Source organism: Zeugodacus cucurbitae, chromosome 5 (assembly GCF_028554725.1).
Source record: "Zeugodacus cucurbitae isolate PBARC_wt_2022May chromosome 5, idZeuCucr1.2, whole genome shotgun sequence".
In the NCBI taxonomy this organism is placed as follows: Eukaryota; Metazoa; Arthropoda; class Insecta; order Diptera; family Tephritidae; genus Zeugodacus; species Zeugodacus cucurbitae.
The window spans coordinates 56,048,085-56,065,631 of NC_071670.1; the positions used below are offsets into that span (position 1 = coordinate 56,048,085).

General features: G+C 35.1%; 1 protein-coding gene across 6 annotated transcripts in view; it reads left to right on the plus strand.

Annotated features, from left to right (window-relative positions):
• The first annotated feature begins 163 nt into the window (after positions 1-163).
• LOC105209050 (high mobility group protein DSP1) overlaps positions 164-17,547 on the plus strand; it is a 44,032-nt gene continuing 26,648 nt past the window's right edge. The window contains exons 1-2 of one of the 6 annotated variants that reach the window (XM_011179218.3): positions 164-1,843; positions 13,189-13,737. In XM_011179218.3, coding sequence (XP_011177520.1) covers positions 1,820-1,843; positions 13,189-13,737 — 573 coding nt within the window. In that variant the 5' untranslated portion in view covers positions 164-1,819. Of the gene's footprint in view, positions 1,844-1,922; positions 3,881-13,167; positions 13,738-17,547 lie in introns of those variants that run through there. The other 5 variants (XM_029038246.2, XM_011179216.3, XM_011179217.3 and 2 more) reach the window with 5 other exon arrangements.

Below are 17,547 nucleotides of genomic sequence, written 5' to 3' on the forward strand. Positions count from 1 at the left end.
TAAATTAGGGTAAGAGTACGATTTTAACACAAGAGCGCCGCAGTGAGAGGGAGAGCATTGTTTTTTGTTTTTGTAAACAGTGTAGATAGAAGAGTAGAAGCAACGACAAACGGGCATCGGCGGGCATATAGCCACTATTCCGAATTGAATTCAATAGCCTTTGCAAAGGCAATTGCCATAGCATTCATACGTTCATTCGTTGTTGGTATACGACGCTCTGTGTGTATTGTGTTATATTTCCAATATAGCTGAAGCGACAAGCATTGAATCCACTATAGAGCCATAGAGCTATAGCAAGCAAGCAAGCACACGGTAAACGGTTGGACTATCAGCTCAGCCCATACACAGTATACAAGACTACGGCACAGTAAAAGCAAAGCAAGCGGCAGCGCATTTGTTGGAGATTATACAATTCACAACAAGCAATTCAGCGCCAAGCAAAAATATAGGCGATTGCCTGAATAGCATATTGCAAAGCAGCAGAAGCAGCAACGCCATAGCAGTCAGCTATAGACGACGTCTATACAATATAAAAATACAATATACAGCGAGACTATACGGACCACGGGGCTACGACTGCGATACTCGTATGAGAAATACGACGACGACGACGCAGCGAAATACACGACCATAAGCGATTGCATACGGCTAGAAGTGTAGTGTACAGTAGCAGCAGCGAACGCAGCAGCACCAGCAACAGCAACATTGGCAGCTATAGAGGAGTAACGTAACGGCTGGTTATACGAAACGATATTATACACAATACATGCTATAGACCAGGGGCAAAGCTGTACCCACAGAGTATAGAGTCATAGTAACGAGCTATTGCTAGTACAGAATCGGTGCATAGAGCTCTACATCTTGAGCTACAACGTATTGGCGAAGCGAAACAAGCGTATAGCGAAAACAAATCTATATACATATATACATTTATACATGTATATATGTAAAAAAAATAGCACATACCAACTGAGTATCGTGGCAATTCGTTATATGTAGCAACGCTTGTTGGAATTTTTGAGTATTTTGAAATACGAAGAGAGGAGAGGGTGAGAGTGTAACTACGTGAAGCATTCATGCGGGCAGAGTAGAGTGAAGTAGTAGAGGAAACTTTGATATATCGGTTTTGAACGACGGGGCAAACGGGTGTATAAAGTAAAGCAAGTGAACAGTGAGTGCCTGTGGTTTTTCCTTTTTGGTCGCACAAATTTCTGTTGAGAAGACTAAAAGCAGAGACGCATTTTATATGCGTAGAAACAAATATAGTGGTGTTTATTTATGTGTGCGATTGCATAAAACGAATTGTTGGTGAAGTGTTTGTAAAAAGAACTTTCAAGGAGTGAAAAAAGAGGGCCGTCGCGCGCGCGAATATTTCCCCTAATTTGCCGCCCCCCTTACAATATCTATCGTAACACACTCGTGTTCGCAGTAGACGCACAACGAAAGTAGTGTGTTGTGAGAGAGCGTACAAAGGAGTGAGAGGAGAGACATTTTTATTCTTCGTGTGCTGTGCTCAAGCAAGCAAGCGGCATCAGCAGCATTCGAATACATTGTTGGTATTGTATAATTTTATAATACGTGGAGTGGCGAACGGCGGCACATTGTTGAACAACGCAACGTAAACGCCTAAACAAAGTATAGCCATAGCATTTGTGTATAGAGCTAAAGCCTTATTACAGCTAGCAGCAAGCAAGCAACATAGGAAACAGCGACGACAGCAACAACAACAACAACAGCAAATACAGCACAGCAGCAGTAACAACAATTATAGTGACGCAGTAAAGCAGCAGCAGCAACAACAACAACACATAGTTGCAGTATGGAGCACTTTCATCAGATTCAGGTAAATTTTTATTTATTTTATACGAGTTTTTGGTGTCTGGGTCTTTTATTATTTTTTTTCTGTTCGTTTTGTTTTGATTTTTATTTGATTTGGTGCGATGATTTTGTTGTCGTTGTCGCCGTTGTTGGTGGCGAAGTCGCTGACGTTTTGTTGTGTTGCGCATCGCGGCGCATTGTCGTTTCTCGGTTTTCACATATTTTATATGACCGTATATGAATATGGAATTTATAGCGCTTACATATGTTACATTCTGGGGGCTACCTCACAGCCCACCTCCTTATAATGCAATCCTCTGCCGACTCTTATCGTTATCAAATCAACACCTACAGCAATCTGCTGCACGCTATCCGAGAAAGCATCATTATCGCTTGCAATAACATCATTATTCCGCCGAAAACAACGCGACTGTTAACAGCAGTCATAAGTGTACGCGTCGCGGCATCAATTGAAATCGAGAACGCCAATCGGAGAAATCGAAAGCGCGCAAGTGAACAATATGTACTCACATATGCATATTGATTGATACGGTTCGGAACCGTTGGACACTAGGCCTCCAGAGAATTAGATAAATTAACCATGTTTCCGGTTCGTCATTGCCCGCCTTCTATTCGTTGCACTCCGCATGAGATAAGTAGATTCGTGTTTATTGCTGCTAATCACAAAAAATATATGTGTGACAAGTAGCCATGTAGCCGGTAAATTTCGTTGGATATGGGGAAGCTAGTTGCGAAAGTTTATTTGCAAGTCATTCCACTGATATTGTGGAAGACAATGTGTTTGTTGATTTCAATTTGTTTTTAAAACCGAACAACTTCAAAAAACAAATTTCAAACATTCAAAATATTGGGATTATACTAATAGACTATGGATTATGAGGACATCTGGGTTTGGAACAATAACCGCGTTTTCACTGCATTCTAAGCATATGCTATATGGCGCCAAGACGAAGATATGAATATTTTATATTGCCCGAAAAATTATAGGGAGTGTAGCTTTGGTTATCTACCATACATATGTACATCTCTTATTTATTCTATATTTATTATAGGCTATATTCGGTTACAGGTTCATTCGTTATTCCTGAGAAAGTGTTGGCAAACTACTACACATAGTTTTTTCATGATTCCCAATCAATTACCCTTTTCCGAATGTGTATGTGCAGCGAATAGAGGAAAATCTATAATTACTGAATTTAATTGCAAAAACTAAAATAAACAATATCAATATCGCCATAACAAATCAATCAATACCAATATGACAACATGCAACAGAAGTGTGTATGATGTGAGAGGGAGCAATGGGGGGGTAAAGTGTTTACATTTTGTCGCGACGACGGTTAAATGATTATACATATTTGCAACAGACGCGTCTGTCTGTCTGCCTGCCTGGATTTCTATGATGACTGCATTTATGACTGCGACTGCAATATAAAAGCGATCAGCCGGGGTGCGCCGTGACTGCGCTGCAGACGCGGCCGCGGCGTACGCATATCGCAGAACAAATCGTAAATTTCGCATGTGAAAAATTACAATATATACGTATCTATATGTATATATCTCCATATAAGCAAACATATATGTATACACGTAGAGATTTTTACGTTGTTTGCGGTTTTCGTTGGCATTATTTGACTTTATGGACTGAGGTATTTTTACTTTTTTTTTGTTTTATTATTTGCTGAGTTTTGCACTTATTAGAAACTTTAGAGGTTTGCTGATTGAATTGACAGGTTTTCGGTTTCGGTTTAGCTGACACTCTCAGCTGGTGGTAGTGGTGGGCTTGTGGAATCGCGCAAATTTTCGCGTGGATGAAAGTAGCATATAACGTCACATCTACTAAACGCGTCGCAGATAATCGTTAATCTTCTTATATTTTTACAAATGCGCATACAAAGATGAACTTGGAGCAACTCGATAGTCTGAGATACAATTATCAGTTAATATCCTACATACGGTATCGTGTTTAAAAGTTAAATGGTTATTTGTGTAAATATAAATTAATCGATCTATGGAACTAAACGACTAGCTAATGAGGAAGGTGTGTGTTTTTCGCGCTGGTGCAATGACAACAATTAATTCGCCACCAGATTATTTTGTTTATATTTTTTAGTTTGATTTTGTTTATTATTTTTAGTTTGATTTTGTTTATATTTTTTTAGTTCGATTTCGTTTAAATTTTTTAGTTTGATTTTGTTTATTATTTTTAAATTTGAATTTTTTTTTTTAGTTTTTATGTAGTATATTTTGTTTGATTATATTTATTTTGGGTATGTAGTTCGTATATAAGTTATCAATATGTACCTATACAATATTTCCCCACGTAGCTGTGCTCTGACATTTCGGTGTGCAAGAAAAAGAAAATCTTTCAATAAATTAATTTATAAAATTCAACGAAAAATATAATTAATCAATGCTAATTGGATATAATGTGGTTGTTTAAAATCTAAATAAAAATGCATACCAACGTCATGGTTGAAAAAACTGAAAATAAAGTTAAAATATAAAGAATAACCATGCGATATTCAATAAAGTGATAAAACCTAATCCATATCCGCGATATTAAAAGTGAATCTAAGTCAAGTGAAATACATACATATAGTGAATGTGAATCAGACTAAACGAATATAGTGGAGGAAAGTCATAAATAAAAAAGTGTTAAATTCAATTTTTATTTTCCACACCACTGTCACGATTTAACATAATTTTGTGTAATGCATCACTATGTGAAATTTGATTACACAAATGTTCCAAATTTGATTTTTGTATTTATGGCAAATTTAAAAAAGTTCGTTTTGTAAAAACAAGGATTTTAATACATATATTCGATATGTTTATATTGTAAATATGCTAAAAATACAAACCTTTTTCCATTAGGAAATATGAATCATAATTCGGCACGTTAGTGAGTTAGAAATTATAGTTTCCTATTATATTAAAATTTAGTGATTAAAAATATTAAGAATAAATAATTTTCTGCGTTAGTAACTTTCGAATTGATGCTATTTCTGAAAACCCCAAATATTAATACATATTGACAGTATGGAATTTTTGTAAAAGTTAAAGCTGGCGATATTCAAAATAGTAACAACAACAAATTGGGTGCTGTTTACCTAGCTGGTGTAACGTGGACCAATTAAATAATATAATATGGCATACTCCTAAAAACCAACAAGAATATACTATGAAAATATCTTCATTCATTTGTAAATACTAAAGTAGAACCGCGTGTGTTAATACTCTTAATTTACATAAACATTTACTATTTATCAAAATAGTGCGAATTTAATAAATTATACTCTCAATTTGTTGTTGTGTTTGTAAATAATTCCTCGTGACTCATCAAATTATCACCAAGACGCGCAAAATGTAGTAAACTTATTTAAATTGCGTAACGTTTTGCTTCATCATTCGTGCATTTGTACGCCCAACTGCCCCCCTCGACTGGTGCCTATAATAATTGTATGCATTGCATTTATTTATTTGTATTAATGCACTTTCTATGACATTAATTTCTATTTGCGGCCAGCTAAACTGGTACTCACTTGTCTAATATACGGCATTTCGCCCCTGCCTTTCGATTGCCTTCTTCCTACTATCGATTAGAGCTACATACATACGTACATATAAGTAAGCAATGCATTCTAATATGTGTTGTATTATGTGAATTTTGCAATTTTAACACAACAAGCAACAACAGCAATATTGCAATAAGCAAATTTATTAACAATTTGTCCGCTTTCGTTGTGCCCGTCTTCTCTACTTGTGTAGTTTATATGAATTTTTCCATCCATATAACAAAGTACAGTATAATGCAAAAGCTAAAATGACTGGTATACAGCCAAATACACATATATATTTATATATATAAATTCATATGTACAATTGTGTGTATATTTTTTTAGTGCCTGCGACTCGTTTCGTTTCACTTTACCTTTTTTTTTAGACTCGTTTCTTTCATTAATCGCCATACCTTGTGCTCTCCTCACAACATGCTATCTCACTCTATTCGATTAGCATTATGCCACCATTTTATTTCAATGCGCTAATTTTTGTGCTCTCCTTATATCTATCAGTATATAGATAAGCGGCTCTCACATGTTCTCCTCTCTGCCATTTAATACCTATATACAACTCTCTGCCGTGCTCATTTGTTAAGAGCGTTGGGTAAGAGTGCAAGACACATTTGTCTCATTCGTAGTGTTGGAACTATAAATAATTGCATGTGCTCGGGCAAAATAGTGTTGCCGTTATGGCTTTTGCTCATGCCTATCTATAATGTTGCCAATAGGTTGTGTTGGGTTTTCGAAATGAAAACAGAGAGCACCTATTCATTTGGGTTATTGTATGAATTTACGCGCGCAGTCACAGAAGCGGTTTCTATGAAAAAAATATACTAGCTGATGGTAGCTTAATTTTCCCGCGCTTTTTTTAGCGTGATAAACAATAGAAAGCACGTTTAAAGAAACACAAAACACGAGGAATTGTTACGTATTTTGCCGGCATGAATATTTGCTTTTGGTTAAACGAAACGTATTCAAAGTAGATAATTGAGAACAACATTAAATAATGGACTTTTAATAAAGAAATTTTATTTTTCTGGTGTACCCTTTTTAATGCTGATGAGCAAGTATGCACCCAAATTATTTATTCCTTTATTACATAGATCTTACGAAAAAATTTATTAATTTTGAGAAGATCCGTTCTTTGAACTTTTTAATGATTTGCATTTATACAATAACTTATATCATTTTCATTCTAATTATTTCTTAAAATTTATCAATATAAAATAATCTTCCGTGCTGCTTTGAAAAAATAACTTCAGCGCCGAATAGCAGATAAATTAGAAATATAAAAAAAAAACACGGAAAACCAATTTTTATAATCAAATTTTCTCACATTTTTACTTTAGCAGCTGTAAAAAATTGTAATGCCATCAATACTCTCCTAAGATTGTCTATATTTTCTTAGCAAAATATCTGTATCATACATGTAAATGTATATAAGCCCCGGTAATTAACCTGCAGCAGCAACAAAATCGATTGCAAATAAAATTCTGATTAGTAAAGTGTGAATGAACATAATCAACAAAACACCGACAGCACAAAAATAGCATATTGTACAATTTTTTTATTGTGTTTTCCTCACCCCCCACACCACACCTCTACATGCATTAACGCGTGTTTCAATCACTTGTACACACATGTCGTCAAGTCACATTGCTGGTTAGCATATGCGCTGCCCTACTCATATCAGTTCAGTCATTTCGATTGTCTCTGACGTCGCCGTAAACGTTGCTTCGCCAACGAGCGACGTCCCGACGTCGTTGTCGTTGCCGTCGACGCTATGTTGTTGGTCGTCGTCGTTGTTTATTTTGTTGAAAAAAATTGGCGGGAAATTTTTAACACAATAAGAATGCTGATAAACCAACCAAGCAGCGTATAGGCACCACACAGCCGGTTTGACACCGGCACAAATGTGTACCATCATTGGTGCTTTGGTGGAGATAGCAATGTACCACCGCTGTGCCCCACTAATCGACTCGCCATCGTATTGATGCTAATGTGTTTTGTTTAGGTGTTCTTCGCTAAATGCTGCTGTTAAAACGTTAACATCATAAAAACAATATGCACTCGAGCATTATTCATACACAAGTGTTGTGCGCTCGTCTCTCTCTCTGGCTGTCGTGTTAACTGACGGTATGTTTTTCAAATGGCACTTCAATCCAATAATAAGTTGATGTGGCGGCAAAAAGCAACACTGTGGTAGCACTGCAATTGTTTTTGTTGTGCCTGATTTATTTGTGCACGGCGTTTGACAACACTACGCGTAAGAGCGCCACATAATTTTTCGTTTAAATATTAAAGAGCGTAGCGTTTGGATGTGGATATGCGGCTTTGGAGCTAGAAAGTAAGAGCATGCCTTTATACAAGAGAATATTGAAGAGAGCGTGCTGCCAATGCACTGTGGTATTTTGTGATCAAATTTAATTTAACAAAGCGTCTGCCTGCGGGTTTCTACCCGGTCTAGGTATACTGAATATAATATAAGGGGTAGACCTGTAGTGACCCAATCAGGTATCTTTCGATATAAAATGTATGATTTGAAATATTTTGTTAGCAAAGCAATAGTTTAATTAGGATATTTTTAATTCAATAAACTATGTTTAACTCTTTTAGAGTTGGTCTTTTCTCAATGCGGAAATTAGTTTCTTTCTAGCTGTTCTAATTGTATTAAAAAATCATAATTGCACTCAATTGAAAGGTCCTCGGATTTGATTGGTGTCAGTTTCTTTCGAAATCCGAAAATCAAATATTCAATTTTCAATATCTTGTCCACTTAATTATCTGATTTATTTGAGTTTGAGTTATTTTTTGACTCGAAAGGTTCAGTGCTCACTGCTTATAGTCTAGAGAAAGCTGCTAAGAATGTTTAGAAATGGTAGTACTCAGTTACTATTTTTAAATCTGACTAATTTCATATAGATACGTACGTGCATATCTATCATATCGAATATACCGATAAACAAGCTTCGCATTTCATTTTCTTTTAACTCTGTACATCCATACATATATACATGTTACCAAAACAATCAATCAATGATAGTTTTGACTTTGATATATTGACAATAAAATTGATAAGACTTATGATAACGATAACAACTTTTATAGAACTATTTTTCATAAAAGTTATAAAAAGTGTTGCTATACCAACAGCAACAACTCGTTTAGCGCATTTTTTTTTATTATCTTTTACATTTATTCCTTTTTTATCCTTTATTACTGCAATTTCGCGATTTCTACACGAAAATATTTGACCACCCTGTGGCACACGACAGCATTCCACAAGGCATGTTGCATCCAGACAACAACGCTTCTTCGTATGAATTCGTTTAGTGGATGGATGGTCGATTCTTGTTCGTCGTTCGTTGCATTTATCTTCATTGCTACACGAGTATTTTGTTGTTGGTGTTACCCTATATGACTTTTACAAACATATGTATGCACTTATACCCTTTTCTTCTGAAATATCTACGTACACAGACGTGCATGCGAGTATGTTTGAATGTAGTTCCATAGAATATGTATGTATGTTTGTATGTTTTAAGGTTTCATTTCGCAAGTTGACTTTTCAAAGTGCAATTTCTGTTAGATTTCTTTTAATTTATCAGTCAGTGTTTAACCATAATTTCACTAGTTCGCAATTCATCCGCTTAGGTACGGTCACCCAACTCGTATATGTGTATGTATGGGGTATAAGTATTTTCAACGCTTATAATTGAGTCACTGCGCGTTTCGCCCAACCGCTTGCTGCCTGTCTCCTTGGTGGCACGTTGCTGCTGGTATGTGTTTGTATTCGTACATAAAATTTATTCGCTTTCCCGCACCTAAATATTCTGTATTAGGGTATTACTTTTGTTAGCGCAACGTAATTTCTTGAAAATCTTACGTTTATAATTTGAAAATAGCAGCGGTCGTGATGTTTTAAATCTACATTTACATTTTTGTAGAACCCATCGTCAGCATACTACCAATTAGTTCAATACGCCCGACAGCATTATTTAACAACATAGCTAGGCTATGGTGCGTTTGAAATACAAGCAAATTATTATCTTTTCAATATTTTTCAATCTAAAAATTAGCCTAAAATGAAAAATCTCAAATGTTTGCTTTTAATAAACCACAACTTATTAATATTCCGCATATGTACATATGTATATTATTGAACCACCTTAATGTACAGCCATATATTTACATAAGTAAGAATATGTGTACATCCGCATACACATGTGTTTGCAGAAAGATAGGGTCGGATGGTCGTTGGTTCATCGTTCGTTCTTTTGCTCGCTGTGCTATTGCCATGCATACATATCTACATATGATAAGCGCCGCCGCCGCCGCTGTCGTCGTCGTCGTGGTGGCTTCGGTACTGTAAAATTAACGAATGAATGCTGTCGCTTGCTCGCTGTAGTTGGGTAGAGTCACGCTGGTGTATTGCCTGTGCAAATGTGCAAGTTGTATCTACACATGTACGTGTAGGTATGTTTGTATGTGCGGATGTACGAATAGTATATCGTTGGCAAAGGGCGACGGGCCGCCGTAGATATGGGTAAAGCAAAGGCAGTAACAGCAGCGGATTACTTGTGCTTTGCCTTTGCCATTCAATTGTAGTAAGCGACGCAGGCAAACGTATTAGTGGCCAAGGGCTAGTGTAGCAATTCTTGGAACGTAAGTAGGCAGCAACGTTGAAATTGCCAAAGTAAAGACAATACCCTACAAAGCATTAAATTGTGAAGTGATACAAGGACGTCAAGAGAGAGTACGCTTTTTGCTGCTGCAGTTACAGTTGTGAATTAAAGCAAAAATTACTTTTTTTTTCGGTGTCTGTATGTATGTTGTATTTACAGTAGAAATATGTTTTGAAAATACTTTTTGGAGCAATATGAAAAAATTGCTGCTATTATGAAAAGGTTGGAAGCGGAGAGGTGGAGGCAAGTGTCAACGCTGTTAAAATAGCTTAAAAAAAGTAAAAATGACAAAAAAAATTGTGAATAATAACAACGCCAACAACATTCTTTAGAATTTTTCTGCCGTCTGCTAACGAAATATCTATGTATCTGTATCTGTGCGCTTTTATGCCACTTTCAGTGCTGTGCAAGCCAATGTGCACCGAGTCGATTCTTATGTCTGTCGTTCGGTCTGACGTGTTGACTGTCGTTCAACGTTCGGATTTTGTCGTTAATGCCAGCATTGTCAAAGGTGTTTGTCGTCTTCTTTCGTGTATACTTTAACTCATGCTGCTGCTCACATTCAATCATCTCTTTAAGAAAAAACTGTTTTTTCTTTCCTTTTGCATTATTGAATTGTGCAAATAAAAAGGCAAAGTCAAGGAAGCATCGACTACAAAAATAGAATGGGTGCTCTGTTTCTGTGTTTATATTTTTTGATTGCCGGATAGCGCAATAGAAATTTGTGTGTCAAATCCTTATCCTTTTCATGTGAGGATAAATGTGCACATAAAATTCCAATGACATTAAGTGTGAAGTCCTTAATCGCATATATTTACAATATGAACTGATTTAACGCTATTTTAAGTGATGTCCACCGTTTTCTATACAATCATATGTACCCAACTGAACTTAACAGCTTTAATAGCTTATTGGTTTTCACAATTAACACTTTAAATACCTCAATTAATTATCTAAATATTATTTGACAATATGTCGTTGCATACATATTAAGTAATATCTTTCGTATGCAGTTTATTCACATTCCTATAGTCGTCTTCCATTCATTGTGAATGAAACGAGACCACGTAGAAGTGCAGAGCAAAATTTCAAATAATTATTTTTGGTTGCACATATTGTCAACCAACAACTGTTATCAATGAATGGTTTTTGTATTGAACACTCAAGCAAGCAATAGTTTTTTTTTAGCAATATTAATGTATGCTATTATTCAGAAATAATAAGATAATACCTAGTGTATACAAATATTTCGCACAGAAAACTAAAAGCCCACAAGTTCAGACGATTGACAGAGAAAAATGCGCAAAAGAACGCGGCTAACGAAAAAGCGCGCAAAACACGTTTCGAGCGCATCAACATATCATAGGCCATGTACACTACACGTTCATATGAATGTCCATATATAAATATATATTTACGTGTGTGTTAGCAAAAGTAGAAACACTAACAAAACCCCACTATATTTTATAGCCGCATTCGTTTGCAGCCGTTGCGAGCGAAGACAAGTCAAAAGGCAATAATAACAACGGCGGTCGGTCGCAATGAAAGCGCGAGAAACGACGCCGACTAACCAACCAACCACACGACCGTGAATGCGAACACCGCTTCGCTTCATGCTAAATGGCGGATCGTCATTGTAGCCTCTTTTTGTTTTTGCTATTGTGAACGTCCTCCTCCTCCTCGTATCTGTGATGAATTTTTTCTTGCCTGTTTCTACTGCACATACACTTTACTACCTTGTTCGTGGTTCGTTCACCACACATTTCATCGTCTAAGCGCGCCGCGTGTAAAATTTTGTGAAAATATCTGCTAAATCTTTCGCAGGAAATTTCAAGAACTTGAATACAAATAATCAGTGTTAAAAGATACAAACTAAGTTTGTACTGAAAGATAATATTATATTGTGGTGATTTTAATTATTGAAAGTTAAAAGGTATTTTACTTTTTTGATGTGAAACAATCTCATCTCACTAAGCAAAAACGAGAGAACCTAACACTAATCAAATTCATACTTAAATAATCAGTGAATGTAGTAACAAGCAAATCTAAATACTCACTTATATACATACATATGTATATGAATGCAATTTTAATGAATAATTTGTTAATAAAATAGGTCGTAAGAAAGCGGCAACGCTATTATATGACAACAATAAATAAATAAAATTAAATTAAAATTAAAAACAGTTAAATTACCTGTGTCCAATCTATTCAATTTATAAAATATAACTCCCTATTTTGCTTTTAATTTGTGACATCGGTGAATCAAAAAGGAAATATTAAATTGACGCAAATGCTGTGCACAAATATACTGCGGACATTAAAAAAAATCAAAATACCTACGATCTGTGAATTTCGGGAAGCGCAAAACGCTTTGACTGGTTCAATAAAGACGCTTCCGAATATTGCGTCAAATTTTAGTGTATTTTTTATTTTGTCCAGGTTAAGAAGCACCAACAGAACACCACATTCATTAGTATACTCAGCTGTTTTGGCATAGTGTTGTATGTGAAGTGCATAGTGCAGGTCAACTATAGAATCGTATATAACCAAAGGCAAAGCCAAATAAATATCGCAAAATTATTCCTTCCGCAAACCGTGTATATGCCTTCAATTTGGTGCAATAAAATATATACAACAAATTTATTTAATTTCGGTTGTAAAAAATTGTAAATAATTACAGCTTTCTTTTAAAAGCAATTGTTTAATGATAAAATAAAAAAAAAACGTGTAAAAAATTATAATTAAGCAACCACACATATTATCCAATATAGCCGGTTTATATTCATACTACTTATAATCGCAACATCGTCTTCCGTGAAATATCGTTCGCGTTCAATCGTAAATCAATTACATATTTTGGTTATTTAAATAAAGTCAAGTTACTTTATCAAAAAGTACATTGGTAAAAGTTAGTATAATACGCGCATACACCTTAAACGCCCACCAGAATGTCAGAGCACGGTGCGTGGGGCAACCGCCAAGCGACCGCAGCCGAGGCCGCCCTATGGTGGCCCGGTGCGCTCGCGGCGGCCGCGACACAGCAACAACAGCAACAACAACAACAAACCATTGATCAGCAAACTCTTCAACACTATCAGCAGCAGTTGGCTGCGCAGCAACAGCAGCAGGCAGTACAGCAACAACAATTACAGCAACAGCAGGCCCATCAAGTGGTCGTGCAACAAAATCAACAGCAAGCACATCAAAATAATGCCAACACCACTTCTGGTGTAGGCACCCAACAGTTATTTACCTATAAAATGGCCAGTAGCTTCCCAAATCCAGCCACGACCATGGCGCAGGTGGTCGCTACCTCAAATGCGGCCGGTTCAACCGGCTACGATTATCGTCTTAATATGGCACAAGCAGCTGCAGCGGCCGCGGTACCCGGTTCACAATGGTGGTATTCGGCTGCGAATTCTGGACAGATAGATGCCAATACCGCAGCACAGTTGCAGCAGCAACAACAGCAGCAGCAGCAACAGGCACAGCAACAGCAGCAACAGCAACAACAACAGCAGCAGCAACAGCAAGCGGCTCAACAACAGCAACAGCAGGCTCAACAGCAGCAACAGCAAGCGGCTCAACAACAGCAGCAACAACAGGCACAGCAACAGTTACAGCAGCAACAACAGAATGCCACAGCGGTAAGTGAAATAATTGATTACTAATTTTTCGATTATAACAACATTTTTAGATATTTATGCATTCGTTAGAAACCCACCCAATTAATTAGTTTTGAATATTTAGCGGATTTTGCACCATATATTCATACAAAAAATAGGCGTTAGAAATTAATACCCATCAATAAGTCGTCGTATATTAGTCGAGTCTAATGCGAAAGCTTTGTACATATTACATATATTTTTATTATAATAAATTCCTCGATGTCAACTGACGCGACAACATCAAATTCCAAGAAGGTTATTGCCATCGGAGGAAGTGTTTACGCCGTTAAATTCTCTTTTTATAACCAGATGTCTAATTAAAATTAAAACATTCAAATTTACATAAATGTTACACAAATATTATACATACGGCATATATACATAAGAATGTACATACATATATTCCGCCACACATAGCTTTCCTAGTAACGAAAAAGGCAATGAACGACCTAGTTTGCATATTTTAGATTTTTTTTATTTCTTTTTTTGGCTTCGTGGTTGATGTTTTTTTTTCTTGTAATTCATGCAGTACAGCGTTTTTTTGATATTTTTTCGCGCGGATTTACTGTACTTTTCTGTTTGTCACCCAATTCGTAAAAAGTATGTATGGAAAATCATATGCAAATTTGTGTGCAAACAACACAAAAAATATCTAAAGCAAATAAAAGAGCAGCTGTTGGTTTAAGACATGTGCGAATCTCGAATACACGCGTATAAATAAAAAGTATCTATGCGGATACTTGTTTATACATGTGTATAAAAGATAAATGTATGATAAAAGATTTCTAAGATTCCTCCATAAAGCGCCCTTACTTATTTTATAGTACATTTATATCATGAAATCTTCTTAGACATTTTTTTTCTATTTTTATCTCATTTTTTCATTTTATTTCTTTGCATTCCTTTGGTGCCGAGTGGCACTGTGTTGTATTAAAATATGATATTTAGTCATGCAATTCTCTTTATTACATCCAAGTTCTATCAGTGCTTTATATTGTTTCCCTCTGTATGTAATGTTTGTATGTGAGTAGGGGTCTTTGCGCCAGACATTTGGTAGACGCAATAATAAAAGTATGCACAGAAAATAATTTTTGTAAAGTAAATAAGAATGAAAGCTGTTGCATGCCTCTCAAAGCTGCCGATAAATACACAAACACAAAACAAAGAACCCTTGACCGAATTTTTCCGTTCTATTTTGTGCATAGAAATACATACTTCATATGAATTTGTATCTACGTCTGTACATTTTTTTTTTTGTTTCCTGTAAATTTGTTTACTACTTGGATTTTCCCTTTGTATAGGACGTTTAGTAAGACCCCTTTCACACGGGCAATTTTTGTCGCGGCAATTCTTAGTTTTATTGGAGAGGGGGCGACGAGGAGAGGAGAATCGCGCCGAGTCTCCTGTGTTCAGGCAACACGCCTTGTGTTCTTATTCGTAACAGTTCGCTGCTACGTAACAGTGTTGCATTTGCACACATTTTAAAATTAATGTTTAAAATATATTTGAAAATTTGAATTTAATCATTTAATTTTGTATGTAATTTGCAAATACATATAGAAATATGCATAATATAATTAAAATGTGCTAGAAAATTGAGAATAACGATAAAAATTACTTAATGAAATATATTTTTTTGCTTGGAAACGATGCGTACAAGAAGTTGAGAAAATTATATGAAAGAGAATGACAAAAAAACACGAACAGAGTTGTCGAACAAGAATTGCTCGTGTGAACGCAAGGGGCGACAGCAAAAGAGAATCGCCCGAGAATTAGCAACAAAAGTTGCCCGTGTGAAAGTGGACTAAGAGATTTTAAAATTCTTTTAATATATGTGACCTGGTCTACGAAAAGGGAGAAGCGAGCTAACGTGCGAAAACTATTTTTTTTTGGAAAAAAAATGTTAAATATAAACAACAAAATAATCAAATAAAATGTGAAAATTGATTTTTTGACACCTAAGCCCCCTTTCCGTAGACCAGGTCACATATATTAATTTAAGATTCTGTATAGTTATTCAATCAATGTAATCATTTTTTTTATTTTGTTTTGTATATTTAATATATTTTTATATTGACTATTAGCTGACTCCAGGTCCCTCCTGATTATTTTGCGCTGAATAACTACTCTTATTTCATTGCTAATTTTACTTCTACTTGCATATGCTTTTCTAATTTCGCAAATGGCTCAACTCTGTTCATTCTTATCTTAGTTTACGGCGTTATCAGCGTATTTGTTTATGTATTATACTCTACACACGAGTATTGAATATCAATTAGTATTATTTATTGATAAATTTGTTGTGGGATTAATCGATTTCGACAGCTCAGTCAACACTCAATTCGCTCTTTATTAGTGTGTGTTGCAGGCACACTTACTACGCCAAGTGTACATGCAAATTCTCCCGCTCAGTAAGCGCAATTAAATTGATAGGAAATTTAAAGCAACGTTTGCTTTGTTGTCATGTAGTATATTTTATGTTGATAACCACGTGCTTGCGTTATAACTGTATTAGTCAGTTTGGTTATGTTATGCATAAAATGAGCATATAAATTGTTTTGTTTTACTTGTGTGGATAATTGATTAATTAGTTAATTAATTATTTAGTACTTAAAAAGTCTCAATTGTTATTCCATTAAATCCATTGAAAATGTTGATGAGAACAATTTTAGATATAAAATTTGAAATCATTTTTTCTTCCGTTATTTTTATATTAGAGGAAATTTTAATTTAGTACAAATTATTTTCACACGTTTGTTTTGGTAAAAATTCTTGAATTGTTGTCTCAACAATAATACTAATATTTCTTACTTAAAGTTTGATCATTTACACTTTTATTCAGTGCTCTGTGCAAATATTTATTTCGTGCGACTCAACACATCGTGTATATTCCTATAAAATTTTCATTGTTGTTATTATCTTGGTTCGCATTTAATAGCGTTCCAGTTTCGTTGTGCTAATTAAATACCAGATATACTCGCAGCTCCCCTCATTGATTGTCATGCACGTGTAAATTTGTACGCGCACATACATATGTACATTAGGATGGATTAATTTTACCGGAATGTAGAAAACTTGTAGTCGAGAGATAGTAGTCTACATTTGTTACGCACTTAAATGTCTGTTTGATTCTACTTATTTATATGCATAAATTATTTTTCAAAATTCATAATCTTGTAAAGCAATATATAGGAACTTGATCTGCACTAATGTTCAATATGTATAAAGTTCATACTGTATTACTGGTTTGGTTGGGCATTAACCGCAAGTGTACATACATACGTATTACATTTACAAATATTGGTTGCCATAAAAAGGAGGCCAGAATGCTAAACGAGAATAAAAAGGGCAAATAATGACAAAAAAAAAATATGTTTCAACCGATAAAATTGGTGAAATTCAATTACACCAAAGTGAAAGTTATTAATGAATCACCAGTTTGTGGTTTATAAAAATAGCTTTCCGGTTTGGATTTTTTTTAATTGTATATATTATATTTTTTATACACTTAAATTTGTTTAAATGTTTCACTGTCATTGTGTTAATTAATTATTTATAAATAATTAAATAATTGTATATTTACAATATGTGTTTGTCACGATTAATCAACAGTCGACTAATTTATAACAGAATTTCTATTTTTGAACTATAATTGGTTACGTAGTTAAAAATATAATTTTATCCAACTCATTCTCATACATATATTAATTGAAGAAAAGCTTACACACAGTACATATCCTTTCATTGACACCCACATTTACAGAGTTTCCACCGATGTGCGGTAGCTCA